This window comes from Meriones unguiculatus, chromosome 8 (assembly GCF_030254825.1).
Source record: "Meriones unguiculatus strain TT.TT164.6M chromosome 8, Bangor_MerUng_6.1, whole genome shotgun sequence".
NCBI lineage: Eukaryota > Metazoa > Chordata > Mammalia > Rodentia > Muridae > Meriones > Meriones unguiculatus.
This window is the reverse complement of record NC_083356.1, coordinates 27,337,551-27,355,149: the sequence shown is the minus strand read 5'-3', so window position 1 is coordinate 27,355,149 and position 17,599 is coordinate 27,337,551. Positions and strand designations below refer to the sequence as shown.

The 17,599-nt window shown below is 49.9% G+C and overlaps 1 protein-coding gene across 2 annotated transcripts in view; it reads right to left on the bottom strand.

The window, feature by feature from the left end:
• Trappc9 (trafficking protein particle complex subunit 9) overlaps positions 1 to 15,084 on the bottom strand; it is a 440,029-nt gene extending 424,945 nt beyond the window's left edge. For both annotated transcript variants that reach the window (XM_060389314.1, XM_060389315.1), the window contains exons 1-4: positions 14,969 to 15,084; positions 11,387 to 11,979; positions 5,420 to 5,565; positions 3,564 to 3,692 (exon numbers count right to left, since the gene is read on the bottom strand). In XM_060389314.1, the coding sequence (XP_060245297.1) occupies positions 3,564 to 3,692; positions 5,420 to 5,565; positions 11,387 to 11,970 (859 nt within the window). In that variant the 5' untranslated portion in view covers positions 11,971 to 11,979; positions 14,969 to 15,084. The remainder of the gene's footprint in view (positions 1 to 3,563; positions 3,693 to 5,419; positions 5,566 to 11,386; positions 11,980 to 14,968) is intronic.
• Positions 15,085 to 17,599: the final 2,515 nt, after the last annotated feature.

Sequence of the window (17,599 nt, the reverse complement as noted above, 5' to 3'; positions counted from 1 at the left end):
AAGCAGTTGTGAAACTTTCTCCCAGTCTTTGCATTGTTCCCAAAAGCATGAGAGGGGAGAGATGGTTTAAGAGCGGTTGCTACTCTTGCAGAGGATTAGACTTTAATTCCCAGCACCCACATCCGGTACCTTTCAACTGTAACTCTAAGGGATCCAATGCTCTCTTCTAACCTCCAAAGATACCCTTGTACGTGTGAGTAGATACACACCTACTCACAAATAAAAATTACTTTGAAAGGTGGCTGGAGAGATGGCTCAGCAGTTCAGAACACTGGCTGCTCTTCCAGAGGTCCTGAGTTCAATTCCCAGCAACCCCACAGTGGCTCACAACCATCTACAATGGGATCGGATGCCCTCTTCTGTCATGTAGGTGTACATGCAGATAGAGCACTCATATACATAAATAAATACATCTTTTAAAAATAGTAATTTTTTAAAAGCAGCCAGGGCATGGTGGTGTTCACCCATAATCCCAGCACTTGGAGACAAAGGCAGTAGGACAAGTTCAAGGCCAGCATAATCTCTACCTGGAGCTCCAGATCTGCCACAACTACACAGTGGTACCCTGTCTCAAAAATAAAATAAAATAAACAAAACAAAACAGTCTGTATCAGTTTGACTTGTTTTCACAGCCATAACAGACAGACACATCCACACACACACACACACACACAGACCCCTAAAATAAACCTTAAAAAAAAAAAAAGCCAATCCCAGCTCTTGGGAAGCAGAGGCAGGCAGATCTCTGTGAGTCTGAGGCCAGCCTCGTCTACAAAGCAAGTTCCAGGACAGCCAGAGCTACAAAGAGATACCTTGTCTCAAAAAAAGAAAAGATAGAAGTCTCCTATATTCCTGTTACTACTTACTAATCATCATAAACCAATGATGCTGGCAGCTCCTCCATCTGCCCCCACCATGCTCTCCTGTATTCCCGAGAGAGGGTTTCTCACTGAACCTGAAACTCGTCCTTTCCCTGGGCCAGCTGGCCAGTGAGCTCCAGAAATCTATGTGGTGATGCTCCATGATAGAGCCCAGAACCACCTATGAGATGGGCCTGGCCAGGCACACCTAGGTAGGACTGTCTCAGTTGTATTCATTGAGGTGGGACCCAGGCCACACAAATGGGGAGAATGAACCGACCATAATCAGGCCTTTCTCTCTGCTTCTTGATTATGAACACAGCCTGGACTGTGACTCCCTCCCCATGACAGACTGCCACCTGGAAGCATGAGCTAAAATATGAAATAAACCCTTCTACCCATGTTGCTTTTGTCATAGCAAGTGGAAAAATAAAGTAAGAGAACTTATGTCTCCCACCCAGTGCTGTGTTTCTCATCTTTCCAGCCCTTTGCGTACGTGCGTGCGTGCGTGTTTCCAGGCGTGCGGTCCACAATGGTGGTCAGAGGACAACTTGTGAAAGTCATTTCTCTTATTCTACCATGTAACTTGCTTGGATCAAACTCAGGCTCAGTGGCAAGTGCCTTTACCTGCTGGGACATACAATTTGATTTATTTTTTTTAAGATTTATTTATTTATTATTTATTTGGTACTCCGCCTGCATGTATGCATACACACCAGAAGAGGGCACCAAATCTCATTAGACATTGTTATGAGCCACCATGTAGTGGCTGGGACTTGAATTCGGGACCTTTGGAAGAGCAGACAGTACTCTTAACCAACTGAACTCTCCATCCCCCTCAATATCTTTTGCAACAAGATCTTACTCTGTAGCCCAGGCTGGCCTAGAACTCATGATGTAGTTCAAGCAGCCCTCAGACTCGTGGGGATCCTCATGTCTCAGCCCCTTGAGGTTGAAGAACTTGGTCCTAATCACATGTAACAGATGTGATAGGCTGTCTTCAGCAATGGAAAGTTCCAACAGCGGCACACAAAGTAAAGCTAAAGGAACACGTTCCTCCCAAGGCGTGGGGCAGTTGTCCTGCTGCTTAAGCTTCCTCTGCTCACACCCGACAAGAGGGCAGGATGAAATGTTGCAGTGTCACCCTACAGGCTTCCAGGCTCCACAGTCACAGCAGGGCAGGGCTAGCACACGGACAGCCTGGGAGCTAAGAGTGAGACTCGGCTACAGTCTCACAGCAGGGCCTGCAGCTATGCCCAGCTTCTGGGGAGAGATCAAAACCCAGAAAGCAAGGGCACACTTCTCCCTACTCTCAGCCCCACACCTCTCCTGCTCCCTTTCCTCTCTGAAGACACCACCAGGGGCTCCAGGCAGACAAGCACAAAGGGGCCCTCGGGAATCATGTGCCTTCCTCCACGCAGATCCTGCAGAGCCAAGCTCACCCAGCCGCTTCTGCATACTCTACAATGGGTGACGGAGGAATCGCTCTGACTCCCCTTCTGAGGTTTCCTGAGAAAGCCGTGCCTCCACTTGATTCTGCAAACTGACTGAAGGACTGACTGGAGAGTTTGATTGTGACAGATCAAGAACCAAGATCAAGGCTCCTTTCAGCACCTCAGCGGCCAGCCCTTGCCCACGTCTGCGCTAACATTGTTGTGACTATCTCGAGATGTATTAACTTAGCAGACCCCTAACGCTATGAAGACTCCCCGCCTTTGCTGTACCCCGCCTATGAATGGGGACCTGACGGATGTCCCCCCCCATGTGTCTAATCAGTACAATTGTATATGGCTGTCCTCGGTTCCCTGTAACCATGTCCACAGTGGAGAACTGTCACTTGGGACAAGCTGAATCTATGTTCCTGGCCTGTTATCACTCATATTTGGTTCAGAATAAACTTTCCCCTTCAGGCCAGGCATAGTGACACTTGCCTTCGATCCCAGCACTCAGGAGGCAGAGGCAAGCATATCTCTGTATGGTCAAGGTCAGCCTGGTCTACAAAGCTAGTCCAGGACAGCCAAGACTACAAAGAGAAATGTAGCATTGAAAAAATAATTAATTAAAATAAAACATAAACTGTCTCCTTTCCTTTAGAATAAGAGCTGTGTTTTACAATGGCACTACTTTGTCCCCAATTAGGAGAAAATGTGGCTTGCTCTTCGTTGAGGTTTTCTAAAACTCTCAGAGACTAAAAGGTAGCTTTGGCTTTGAGTTAGGCATTCCTCATCAGCTGCCTAACCACTGCAAAGTGACCGGTAATGCATCAAGGATCAGAAGCTCACTGAGCATTTGTGGGTCTCCTCATCCAGAGAAGTCTTCTGCCCTACACTGAAAGCAAACATCAGGAAACCAAGCTTAACTCACTAGGAAACCTTCAGTGAAACAGGAAGTATCCCCGGCCCCTGCATCAGCGGTAAAAACTGTCGCCAGGGACCAGGGCTACGCATTACTTGGGTACCCAAGTCCATCCTGCCAGGGAATTTCAGCAAGGGCCCAGAAATCAGTGATCACTCTATGTAAGCCTCTCTGTTCCAGCAGAGCTGATGAGCCAGAAGGAAACGCCTCCTTTGAGATTTCAGACTGCACGGAATCCTCCGACCTAGAAACATTCATCAGGCCTAATAGAGAAGCAAAGACAGCATAGCACGCTGCTCCTATCCTCAGAGACTGCAGTGGGTGCAGGCTGGAGAGAGGCAGGCTCACCTGGCCGGTGTCTGTTGGCTGCTTCCGACGGAAGTGAACTACCTTGGAGTCTCCGAGCCCCGGTCTTGCCACCAGTTCCTCCGGGATAGTGGTAAATGACCGAAGCAGAACACAGCCCTTCCAGGGCAGCTGAGTGGTGAAGAGAAGCAAAGATGATTAGTAGAGTCAACCTGCCGGGGCTGAGAATGACTTAAACAGTCAGCTTCTTTGAAAATGCCAATTTTGGGGGCTGGAGAGATGGCTCAGAGGTTAAGAGCACTGACTGCTCTTCCCAGAGGTCCTGAATTCAATTCTCCCGAAACCACATGGTAACTCACAATCATCTATAATAAGATCTGGTGCCCTCTTCTGGGGTGCAGGCATATATGCAGTTAAAACACTGTATAGATAATAAATGAATAAATCTAGAAAGAAACAAAGAAAGAGAAAAATGCCAATTTACCAAAAACAAAGTTTGCAATTAAAGAACACTAGCTGAGAATGGTGGGACATGCCTCTAATCCCAGCGCTGGGGAGGCAGAAGAAGAGGCAAGTGGACCTCTGTAAGTTCAAAGCCAGCCTGCTCTACATAGTAAGTCACAGGCCAGAGTGAGAGCCTGTCTTATAGAAAAGGGAAAAAAAAGTAACTAGTTTTGCAGCACATGGAGTCATGTTACCCATCTTTTTGCAGGCCACATCAGGGCAGGCAACAGGAGAGACCAGCAAGGCTCAGGGTTTCACTGATGGCCTACGTGAATACACAGGAAAAACTTCATTCTTCTCATTTATTCATAGGACCACCATTTTGGGGGTTCTTTTTGTTTGGTTGCTTACGTTTATTTTACTTGATGGGGTAGGGATGAGGGCGTGTGCCTCGGTGTGCTTGTCAAAGTCAGGGGACAGTTTAGGAGATTTGGTGCTCCCCTTTCGCTACGTGGGTGCCGGGAGTTGAACTCAGGTCATCAGGTTTGTCAGCAGGTGCCTTTACCCACTCAGCCGTCTCGTAGGCCCTGAGGGACCAGCAGCTTAACACAGATATATCGTGGGTGCTCTGCCAGATTATGGAGCTGCAGAGGTGTTGAGAAGGGAGTACGCGGGGCTGGAGACATTTAACGGCAGGGCTGGGGGTTACACAGTGGTGATAGAGGGCTTGGCTAGCTAGTACACGGCTCCATCCTAGGCAGAGGAGTGAAGGTGGGGGGAAGGAGAGAGAGAAGGAAGGGAGAGGAGGGAAGGAGGGAGGAAGGGAGGGAGGGAAGAATTTAAGCTGGGCAGTGGTGCACACCCCTTTAATCCCAGCACGTGGGAGGCAGAGGCAGCTGGATCTCTTGAGTTGGAGGCCAGCCTGGTCTACAGATCAAATCCCAGGACAGCCAGAACTACACAGAGATTAACAAAAAGCAATTCCTCTAAAATAGGACCAAAATGTCCTTCCCCGTGTCCTACCTGTGTCTATGCCATCTGGGACGGCAACAGAGAAATGTGGACCTATCTCCTTCTTAAGGTAGCCCCGTGCACATAGCGTATACCCGCTTCTCCCACTGGGGGCTACATCTTCATGATGACCAGGGTGAGCAGGAAGAATGTGAGCTGGGGTGAAGAGGCTAGGGCATGGGCGATGGCAGCCAAAGCAGAGGCGCTGAGAACGCGGGCCAAAGAAAGTACACACCTCCCTCAGAGGACACACGCCAGGCCCAGGCAGAGTAAGCAGCATGTATGTCAGGGAAATGACCTCCCTCCCCCCCCCCCCCCCGCCCCGAAAGCAATCAACAGGCGCCGCCTGCTCCCCCTCCTTCGCCTTTCTTTGTGCTGTTTCCTCATATCCAAATACCAACGGACACCACCACGCATCGACTCATCTGGTCACAGCGCCTTACCCCCTAGCCACAGGAAGTCATTCACGGAGCGCAGGAGCTCCACAGACATGTGGTAGTGCACCAGGGCATCCTGCAGCATCCCAGCCTGGAGGCACAGGTCTCCCACGTGCTTCCGCATGCGTCCTTGGCACCGCTTCTTGTAATGTCTAGAAGATAAAATTCCAGGAAATGCCTTGTTACTGCTGCTCCCTCCCCCTCCCCCCCGGCGCAGGGCTGAGCGAGATGCAAGTCTCTACAAATGCTGAGAAGGCAGTGTTAGGCTCTAAGGTTGGAAGCCAGCAGTGGTCATTGCCAGTCATGTGAGCTGCAGGGGCCCTCGCCTCAAAGCTGTGCTGCCACGTGGTTGTTGTTGATTTTTAAAGTCCTCTGTAGATAAGGCTCCTGCAACCTACTCAGACCCTACTACAGCCAGAACCTTCCTCTCAGATGGCTCCAGGTTCAACAATATCAGAGTGTATGTCTTCGGCCTTTGAATGAGTCAGTGAGGTTCCCTCCTTTTAACGTCAGCCCTGGGGTTACTCCATAGAAAGCGATGGGTCGCATCATTGGCCAGCTGTCTGGCTGGGGCTCTTTAAATGTTAGCGAGGATGTGCTGTGGACCAATGCACAACACAGATCGGACACTCCCACTGAAAACACTGACCCTTTAAGAGATTAACCAGCTTCGAAGACGGGATTCTTTCAAAAGAGCAAATAGCAGCTGTGTCCAGCGGAAGCAATCCTTTTCAAGAATGGGCCATTACAGGAGTAGGGAAGGTCCTGATGAAATCAAAGACGCTGGCAGCTCCAGAGGAAGTGAAGCCCTGTCTGGCTCAACTCTGCCAGCTGCCCCTGGCTCTCTGACCACTTCACCTCCCGATGCTGTTAGAACATGCCCTGTGCAGAGATGTGGAGCAGACAAGATACGCCAGCTCTTGCTAGCTAACTCCCTAGCTAGCTCTCTTGCTAGCTACGCCAGCATGGCCCTGCCGACAAGCGATGTGGCATTGGGCTGCTCCTGCATCCTCAGGAGGCAGACACAGCCACTCCAAGGTCTCCAGGCTAGTCTTCCTGGCCTTCCCCCAAGGTGCTTTTCCCCACATACCCTTCCCAAAGCATAACATGTTATGTCCTTCTCTTACCTCAACCTCCTCCCAAAGATCCCCAGCACAGATCCAGGGTCGGGGGTGAGGCTTCACCGCTAGCTCTATGCCCTCATGCCCAGGCCCTCCAGCCTTCCACCTCAGGACAGGGCGAGAACAGCCGGGTACGTTCAGCCTGGAACACTATCCCAAGCCTAGCCTCGCTACCTAAGGGGGAAACAAGTCACTCTGGAAGCTGGAGTCGGCTCAGCACTTGCTGCTCTTCCAAACAGCCTGCATTCGGTTCCCAGCACCCACATGGCAGCACACGGTTGTCTATAGCCCAAGCTCCAGCGGATCCAACACTGTCTTCTCCCTCCACAGGCCCCGCACATGCATGATGCAAAGATATACATGGAGGCAAAACCCTCATAAAAGTAGAAAATAAGCAAATCTTTATTCTTAATTACCCTAGGGCTGGGCTGCGGTTCAGTGGTAGCTCTAGCATATGCTAAACTCACATTTAGCATAGTCGCGTGGAAGAGGCCCTAGGATCCCTCCCCAGCACCACAAAGAAAGGAAAGTGCAAAAGAGTTGTGTTCCTTGTGTATTATCTAAAGCCATATCCTTGCCAGAGAAGCCTGTCCCTCTGGGGGGTGAAGTTTTTTGGTGCCAACTTCACCACCAAGGAATTCTGAACTTGTGACAGAGCTTGGGCACTTGGATGGGAGAATTTTTTTTTTTTGAAGGCTCCAAAAGTTCAAGTACCACAAAGCAGACTCGCTACAGAGGTCTGGCCAGCCTGAGCCTCTATACTGATACTTCACCCACTGGCTGTGTGATGCTGAGAACGCTGACTCTGCAAAAATGGACCTGCCACCCCTACCTCGGAGACCACTGGTGAGCTGAGGTACACAGGTTGGGATGGTAGGTAAGAGGCAGCTAGCCAAACTTGCTCCACACAAGCTCCTGCCCACAATGAACCGCCAGAGCCCAACTAACTCATACCTGGCCACAGCAGGATTTTCACAATCAGGATGTACAACCCTCCAGATTGTAACACCTTTAGGACACATGCCAGCTGCCCCAAGAGCTCAGATTGCTCATACTCTTCTCTAGGGGCTCATCTCATTCCCAGCCTCCAAAGGGCTCCCCAGATCAGCTCATCTCTTTCTAAGGAACCAGACAGAGACTCGGGGCTGACAGGTCTTACCTCCTCTAGCCACAAATTCATACCCAGATGCTTGGAGCATCCCCTCTTGACCGCCCATGTACACCCACCACGTGTTCCAGCAGCTAACCACCCATGGCGTGCCCATATATTCCAGGCAGAACCCTAAATTCCTATTGGACCCTTCCTTTGTTCCGGAAGCATACCTGGATGTGTCTCCCAGGATCTGGCGCAACACGCAGCAAGTGCCCAGAGCTGTGTGCCACACTACCTCTAGGGGGTCTGCACTAAGGAAGGCAATTTCCTGCAAGGGGCCTCACAAAAGAAGGCCAGAGGATAGGACAGGACACAGATTCATGGCTCCCCGTGGTCTGATGATCTCTGTGATAAGCCTGCTAGAGTAAGCAGGTGAGACTAGGAGAGCCTAGGACAAGCTATTGTCACATGAATGAATGCAGGACCTAGTGAGTGACAGAGAGGCCCTACAACCACAGTAGGACCACTGCTATTTCTCTGTAGCATAGCCTCAACTCCTGTACTAGTGACGATAATTTCCTTTTGCCAAAAACAGTAGGGAATCTCTCAGCAAGTCCAGTCTATCTCCATGGAGGCAAAGTAAATGAAAAATGAAAAGTGTTTGCTGTAAATGAAGGCTCAGAGGCAGAGTACGATAGCAGCAGGATGCAGAACCAGACCCTAGCCCTACGGTCAGGTGAACCTGGGGTGGGAACAATGGGGACTAAGTCGGCCAAAGATCAACCAGGAAGGCTGACTTCGGATCTGTGACACAGACGAGTGATCTATTTCTAAGGTTCCAGACACAGACTCCCCTGCTGTAGAGTGGGCTTTTCTGCCTATTTCGGGGAGGAGAGCCTGGGCAGAGCTCTGCAGGGAGAGAGGGAAGAGTGGTCAGTAACACAGGTTTTCACATGTTTAACACTCAATGAACTAGCTATCTGGAAGGTCGTTGCTTTCTGGTCTTACAAAAGCCACCCTTGAACCTTCTTAGAGAGAGAGAGAGAGACTGCTACCCATTTAGAATGGCCTCTGTCCTTTCTGGGGAGAAGCTGCTGACAAAAAAAGGGATAGGGAATGGGCTCCTCAAGGAAAAGCAAATAGAGAAGGCAGGCAGCAACCCAACGCAGCTCTGCTCCCCACATGTCTGACCTGCGGCTCCGCCACCATGCACACCTCACAGCCACAGGCACCCACCGCATGCCTCACTCGCTTCCAAGCCTGGGGGTCAAGCGGGGCTGCACGCTTGGTGTCCCACGTTAAAATGCCCCCCCCCATGAGAACCTCTGCAGCCACCCAAATGAACCGGCATCTCACACCCTCGAAACAAAAAGGGGAGTTAGTAAAGGCTCATTTGTCACCAAATACTGAAGACCAAGAAGGTCCCTGGAGCAAGTATTTTGACAAACATCAAACACCAATGGGTTAGGTGCTAAGGAAGCTAGAATCTAAAAGAAAGAAATCAACAACTAAAGGACTGCTCAGAACACACAGGGGTCTAGGCAGCGGTGTTGGTTTTTGAAGCAATGGCGGCAATGGGAACAGCACATGGGGAAAACTAGCCACTTTCACAGTGGTGTGTTCACAGCCTACCTTTTCAGACCCAACAACATACTCACAGGGCGGTATGATAGAAAAAAAAAGGAAAGAAAGAAAGAAAGAAAAGAAAGAAGGACAAGCAAAATTAGAAACATACAAGAGCAAAAATAACTCCGAGAGCTACGTGCTACACGTACGAGCCCCCTGGCGACTCTGTGACTGCATGAGTGTAGAACCCAAGTCCATGCACACCCAGCGCTTAAGAGGAAGGCTTGCTCTGTGGGTGCAATCACCTTACTGTTGCTGGGACAAACCAAAACCTGGACATATGTCCAGACACTTCCCCTCAAGCGACAAGACCCCCATGTCATTTCCCTCTGGACTGGCTACTAGGAGGTATGGACTGGTGTGAGGCTCTGTCCTGGCTCCGGATCATTTCAGAAAACAGAGACTGGAGTTGTGATAAAGACAGCTGAATGGGCTGGACTGTGGGTTCCCAACATCATTACCTCACTTGGGTACCAAGTCTACCTGCACAGGGGGCTTAGACTGAGCTTGGCTGGGACATCAGCTCTGACTCCGGAGCTGTCTGGCTTTCTAACCCTTCCTTCCGGGAAGCCAGGCTGTGAAATTAAAGGCCTGCTGCAAAGGTGATGCAGAGTGGGCCCTGAGACACACCAAAAGCTTCAGTTCAGACGAGACATGAAGGATCCTCCCAGACCTTGCCAAATATCAAGGCTGTGTGGCCTCTCTTTGCTGGAATTCCAACCCCTTGGGCTGCCCCTGGCCTATGTTCCATTTTGTGCTATCTTCTTGTCAGACTCACCACCAAGCAGAAAGTGATGCTATGTGACGCTAGATAATTCCAAGAGCCTGTTACTTTGTGGTACCCACTCCGCAGCAGGTACATTATCCCACTCAAGCCTCACTGGGGCTCATGATCTGAATTCCACAGATGGAGCAGGACAGACTCAATTCTCTGGGCCTCTGCCTGAGACTAGCAGGCCCTCGAGTGACACGGCTGTACCGAGCTCTCCCTATGGAAGGGGAACCCCCTTGGCAAAGGCTGCCACCCGAGCTTGCTTCTCATCTTTTCTGCTACCAGTGGCAAGATGGTGACATGGCCAGTGAGCTGAGAGTACAAGAAAATGGCCTGAAGAGGTAAGCCTGTAACTGTGGTCCAAGGGAAGTGCAGGGCTCAAGGCTAGGGACAAGGCCCATCGACGTTGTCCTGCTCCGTCTTGAACGCAGAGCATGCAGACACTTTCACAGCTACTATAGGTGGCTCTCCGGGGACACCTGGGTGGTTGGTGTTTCTGACTTCCACAGCTCTGAGGTGAGGAGACCTGGTGCCTGCAGTCTGCCTGGCCTAGGAGACCTATGCTCTACTCCCCAGGCCCAGCACTTACCTGTCCAACTTCAGCACCTCCTACGTGCTCCTCGGGCAGCACAAACAGACCGAACACCAGCCACAGAGGCTAATTCACCTGTCCAGTTGCCACACGGTTTGCTTTTTGCTTGTTTGAGGTGGTGGTGTTTGAGTCAGGGTTTTATGAAGCCCAGAACAGCCTCAAACTCCCTCGGTAGCCTAGTCGTGTCTTAAGAAGCTCCCGAGCCCTCGGCCACCTGAGAGCTGGGATCACAGCTGTGAGCCACCGTGTCCTGCTCTCGTTGCCACGTTAAAGAGTAAAAGCATGGCTCTGGAGGTGGCTCAGCTGGTAGAATACCTGCCCAGCATGCAGGAAGCTGTCGTTCTGATCCCCAACACAGCATTACGACAGGTGGGGTACGGTGGCGCTCACCTACATAATACTATTCACACTTGGGGGGCAAAGGCAGGAGGAACCCGAGTTCAAGATGGGTCGCTCTCAAATACATAAAGGGTTTGAGGTCAACCTGGGCTACATGAGACCTCCTTGTCTCAAAAATAAAAAATTAAAAAAAAAAAACAGTTGAAATAAATATTAACATTATTTTTAATCTAACGTATAGCAATGCAAAAAAAAATTTTTTCATAATCTGCTTTAGGTTCCTTTTTCAGCATGTGCTGTACATTTTACACACGCAGCTCATCCCATGTCCCGGTGCTCGGAAGCCACAGGCAGTGATGGCTACGGGAGTCTATGTACTGACCCCCCCAAGCCCAGGGCTTCTAGGTGAACCATTCCTACATAAACTTACCTACTATCGGTGTCCAGTCCCACGAAGTCCTTTTTCTCGAAAGGGACACAGAGAAGAGGGATCTTGTCCCCGGACTTGTCAGTGGCTCTGTCCAAGCGCTTGGACTCCAGCACAATGAAAAGGGACTCGATGAAGTCTTCGATGCGCTTCTCCACCGAATCACAGTCATCGTAGTTGGGATAGAAGGCCACATCGGGGCGTGGCTGGTCGGCCACGTCACCCTGCAGCCCGAACACGAAGAGGCGGGAGTCGTAGAGCGTGGAGCCATAGATCTCCTTCTGCACGTGGAACTTCTCGAAGGTCTGCGGCCAGTCCTTGGCCGAGAAGCAGTCGGTGATGGTGATGAGGCCCACCACCTTGCGGTGCGTCTGGAAGTCGCCCCACTCGTTGTTCTCCGGTGGGTAGTGGTGTCGGTAGCGGATGAAGAGCGCGCGCTGCGAGTCGCGCACGCTGAGCTGGCTCACCGAGCAGATCCGCTTGTAGATCCGGAAGAAGTTCTCCTCGGAGACAATGCCCACTGCCTGCACGACCACCAAGAGGGTCTGGTGGTCCTCGGCGCACTGCATGTAGTCAGGGACGCTCATCCTGAGGGCCTGCCCAAAGGGGAACCAGAGGCTAAGACAGGCGTCTCTGCCGTGCAAAACTCACACTGACATCATTAGCAGTCATGGGCAGAAGCACCCCCCCACCCCACCCTTCGCCTCCATGCAACACACCTGGTCTACCCCCATTAATCCTCACAGGCAACCTTGGCTACCTGTCCCTTCTGTGAGAAGCAGAACTTGAAACTAACCATGGACCAAATACACCAGTTTTAGTGAGCTTTTCCCAGGGTCCAGATTTGAAGAAATAGGAGTCACTTTGTGGACAGGAGAATCACTGTCCTATCTCTGTCAGACCCCTCAATTTAACATGTAAACTCAACACACTTCTGGTCAGAAGTCCTACCAGGCTTCTACTAGTGAATCAAGCTACTTTGGGGAAAGAGTAGCTAAGAAATATTTAGTGTGCCACCACATGGGGCTACGTATGCCTCAGGAAAGCTAGACCAGGGAGAACTGCTAACGAGGATGTGGTCTCTGTGCACAATGACAAGAACGATCCATGCATCATGGCTCTCAGTAGGCCAGTCAGGTCATGAGAGATCCTGCTCAGCCTAGACTACACGGGCATTATCCTGTCTTTAAAAAAAAAAAAAAAAACCTGCCTTTAATCCCAGCCACTCAAGAGGACCCTGGTCTATCTATTAAGTTTCAAGCCAGCCATAGCTGCACAGTGAGACTCCCATCTCAAAAGGATATTTGTAAATAAATAAACAAGAATGACAAAGGAGCTGGCTCAGTAGTTAAGAGTACTGACTGCTCTTCTGGGCTTCCAGAGTCACAGCCACCTGTAATCCCAGCAGTGAAATTATTGGCCTTTTCTGGCCTCTGAGGGTCATGAGGGTAACTGCAGTTACATACAATTACCCACACACAGACACAAAAATAAACAAAGAACAACAAGTATCCTAAATGTGACTGATGACAGTGTTGCAGCCTGGAAACCACAAGCTTTTAAGGACAGCTGAGGAGCTGGACACGAACTAGATCTCAATGGAGCTTTCAAAAATATTAAGAGCTACCAGGGCATAGTGGCACTGGCCTTTAACCCCAGCACTTGGAAGGCAGAGGCAGGCAGATCTCTTGTGAGTTCCAGGCCAGCCTGGTCTACAAAGAGGACTGTTACTCAGAGAAAACCTGTCTCAAAAAACCAAAATAATAAGAAGAAGAGCCGAGCATGGTGGTGCACACCTTTAATCCTAGCACTCAGGAGGGAGAGGCAGGCCTATCTCCGAGTTTGAGGCCAGCCTGGTCTTCATAGTTAGTTTCAGGACAGCTAGAGCTATGTAGGAGACCCTACCTCAAAAATATTTTTAAAATACATGAACATAAAATTTGTCATTTGTAAGCATACAGTTCTGAAAGTATAAGGAGTGTTCATTGTTATACAATGTCATCATCATCCATTTCCATAACTTTCCATCTTTACTAACACACACACACACACACACACACACACACACACACACCGTGAAAGCCATAGGCTGAAAGAAGCCAGGCAAGGGTAGATGATTCCATTATTCCACTAACATGAAATGCCCAGAACATGAAACTCCACAAAGTGTGTGTTGGTGACTTCTAGGATTTCCAAGGGTCAGTGATGAAGAGCGACCGCTAAACGGTATGGATTTTCTTTCTTGGTGATGAAAAGCTGCTCTGGAATGCTGGTAGTGTAATTGTGAAAATACTGGGAACACCTGGACTGACCGTGGTGCTAGGCGCTGAACTGGATCTTGCTCCTTTAAGGGCAGTGCTCTCCCAGTGAGCACCCACCCCTCTTTTGACTGAGCCTCACTAAATTGCCCAAGCTGGCTTTGAACCGGCAATTCTCCTTCCGCAGCACTAACATAACAGGTAAACACCACCATGCTGGCCTATTGTCATTTTCTTGTTTATTTGCTTGTTTTGGGTTTGGTTTTATTTTTGGTTTTTCAAGACAGGGTTTCTCTATATAGCCTTGGCTGTCCTAGACTCATTTATAGACCAGGCTGGCCTTGTACTCACAGTGATCCACCTGCCTCTGCCTCCTTAAGTGCTGGGATTAAAGGCATACATCACCACACATGCCTTTCTTCTTCTTCTTCTTTTTTTTTTTAGATTAAGTTTCTTGACAATTATCTCCCCACCACCCCACTATTAGTCTACCATGTAAAAGGAAAGCCAAACCTCACCGGGAAATCTTCAGGAATAGTCCTAGGTTTCCAACGTCATGCCCCCGGTGCACTGTTTGGTAATAACACACAAGGCAGATGAGGAAGCAGCCGTACCTCTTTAACTCTGCCAAGTCACTGTTTTTTAAAAGTGGGTGTGTAGGCCTCATACTTACTTTTCCCTGAGTTCAACGGGAGCCTGGTTCCTGCTCAGTGAAAGGCCCCCACTCACCTGACCTAACACCAGAAACCTCTGCTGAACAAAGTAACAGGAAAGAGGGGATATAACAGAGGGAGACATGATCAAAGGCCAGAGCGTAGCGACATTTTCTCCTCCTAAGCTGTCACTGGAGGCAAACTGGAATCTACAGCGCAAAGATCTCATTCCTGGAGAACTGCAAGTTGGGCTGGGTTTGAGGCACTGATCTGCTAGCGGTGCTGCACCCCGTTCCCGGCCTAGCAAAGTGGGAGAGGGGCGTGGCGCACCGCGCTCAGTGCAGCCCAGGAGGGAACTAGAGCCAAACACAGCCTGACCCGCCAAGAGGTTGCAGGTGCAGACCATCCCGGACAGATCCTTCGGGTGTGCACACCGCACCGCAGGTGCAGGCGGAGTACCAGATGACTGGCAACCGGGTAGCAGTCTGTCCCCAGCTGGGCAGGAGACCTGGGCAGGCAGGGGACCCCGCAAGCAGGGGACCCGGGCTGGCAGGGGAACCGGCAAGCAGGAAACCTAGGTAGTTAGGGGATCCGGACAGGTGCAGACCAGGCTAATCCCCCAGCCAGCCCCTCCGGCCAGGAACCCCAACGCGCGGCCCTAGCCGGGCACTTACACAGCGCAGTGGCCCCAATCAGGAGCCGAGGCCTGGAGGGCAGCGGTACTGAGCAGCCTGGAACCTCTGAACCACCAGCCGAGCCGGCGCAGCTTCTGCGCGTGCGCAAATCGCGTTCGGGCCGAAGATCTGCCCCGGGTTTTCTCGGAGACCTAGAGCGGGAGAGGGAGGCGGGGAAGAGGGAGGAGGGATGACAGGGAGGAGGAGAGGGTGGGACCGAACGACTCCGGACTGGAGGACGCTGGGGCGGGCACTAGAAGGGAAGGGAGATTGGGAGGAGCCGGAGGAGGAGCGAAGGGCGCGGAAACATTTCCTCGGGGAGGCGCCTATGGTGGGAACCGCCAGTCACAGACACTAGGCTGGATTTGCACGCCCCCGGAGATAACAATGCAAGACCCCTAATTACCACCGTCACCTCCCACTAACGCCAGGCTCTGTGGCCCTCAGGGGACTTGGCGCCCCGAACACCACCTCTCACCCCCCCTTACAGTTTGGGAAAGTAGGTATTTGTGGTGTAAGAATGTTTAGGGGGTGCTTCCTCTGAAAAGTGAAGTCAAGCTTAAGCCTGAATCAGACTAGCTGCCTCTGCAGTAAAACCAGGCTCCTGACACCCTAGCAGCACATCTGTCCCCTAAAGGTTTCTGAACCCCTTGGAAACCAGCTGACCAAGAAGTGTGGAAAGTCACTGAAGGTTGTAAAATCCTGCTGTGTTTATAAAAAGGAATAGAGGTGGGGGGGGTCTCTCTCCCTTGTGTGTTTATAGTATTGTTTGAAATTTTTCTACCAAATGCTTGCATTTCTTTTCAATTAAAAATGCAATTAAGAGCCAGGCGCCCGCCGTGACGCACGCCTGTGATCCCAGCACTCAGGGAGGCAGAGGCCAGCCTAGTGTACAAAGCAAGTCCAGGACTGCCCAAGCTACACAGAGAAACTCTGTCTCGAAAAATAATGCAATTAAAAAATACTAATGGAGAACCAGAGTGGGCCACTCAGCAAGCACAAGAGAAAAGTGGTCTGAGCCAACACTTGCTTTAAGCTAGCAAGCAATTTATTTACTCTGCTACGTATCCATGCTGTTATATAATTTATTTTTGTTGTTGCTGTTGGTGGTGGTGGTGGGTGTTTTTGTTTCTTTTGTTGTTGTTTTGGGGGTTTTGTTTGTTTGGTTTGGTTTGGTTCGGTTTGTTTTTCTGAGACAGACTTTCTCTGTGTAGCCCTGCCTATCCTCGAACTTTGTAGACTAGGCTGGCTTTGAACTCACATAGATCCACCTGCTTCTGCCTCCCAAGTGCTGGACTACACACACCTGTTATAACTTATTTTATAATTCACATTTTTAATAAAATGATACTCTTTTATCTTCATCCTTGTCCCAGCCAGTGGAAAAACAATTGGTGTGTTTTATTTATTTATGTTTGTGTTCAGGTTCATGTGTGTGTGTGTGTGTGCGTGTGTGTGTGTGTGTGTGTGTGTGTGATGGATGTCTGTGTGCCAGGAGCCAAGCTCATGCTTAGCAATTATTCATCACATATTCTCAAAGCAGTGCTATGCTGCACACTGGGGTACAAAAAAGATGAACCACTTGGCTAGGAGCATTTAAGTGGTTGGTGCTATTTATAGATTTCAATCCAAGGCATGTCCAACTCTTTCTTAGTTCTTTTCTGTTTTAATTCTCTATAAATAGATAAGACTGTTATAACGATGATTAATATGCAACGCAACAAATCTGGCATAAAGAGGTTTACTGTGGGAAAGGGGATGGGGGAGAGAGAGAGAGGGCGTAGAAAGGAAAAGAGAAGAGGATGCCCGTGAATGACACAGAGAGAAAGAGACTCAGAGAGGCAGAGAGAGACTGAGAGAGAATAAGAGAAAGAAAGCTAGAGAGGCTGAAGGGGTCCTCTTATCAGGCACACACCTGGCAGCGACCCGGCAGTGGCTGCAGCAGCAACAGGTAAATACGTCAGAGGCTAGACCCCTGAAAGGTAGGCTAATGGGACCACCTTGAAGCTAACAAAGACCAGCAAGTTGGAAAGCGAATTGGGAAGCTGGCAATAGGAAACATTGCTTATTTTGGGGCATTATTTTTCCGTTTATAATGTACCCACTGTGTTATTTCCCAGTGCCTGTGTTGGGGTGGGAACACCTTTATCAAACAGAAGAGGAATAAATAGTAAATAGGAATGAGGTTGGAATAGTAAAAGCTTGCCACAGTTTTTACTCAGGCCACCAAGCTGGAATGTCCAGGCAGACCCAAAGCTGTCTTTTACTATCTGTAATATTTCCTAAGTGTCTCCCTCCAAAGGTTGGGAATTCAAAGATGTACAAAGGCATTTGTGGACAGTTAAAGTTGGAAAAGACTGTAGTACTCCTCAGTACTCTGAGGAGCAAGTTCCCTTGTGCAAACTCAAACTTGACTTGAAGAAACAAAGTGCAGCAAAAACAAAACTTTACTCGTGGTCTTGCAATATTTGGTAAGAAGACATACAGGGATTAGTTACCGAAGACAAATTTTTCCTATCACTCCCGCTCATCATTGATTGGGTACTTTGGGGTCCACAGTATTTCCCAAGTGTTGCCTAGGTTTGGGTTTGTTTGTTTTTGTTTTAGGGTTTTTTGGTGGTGGTGGTTTTG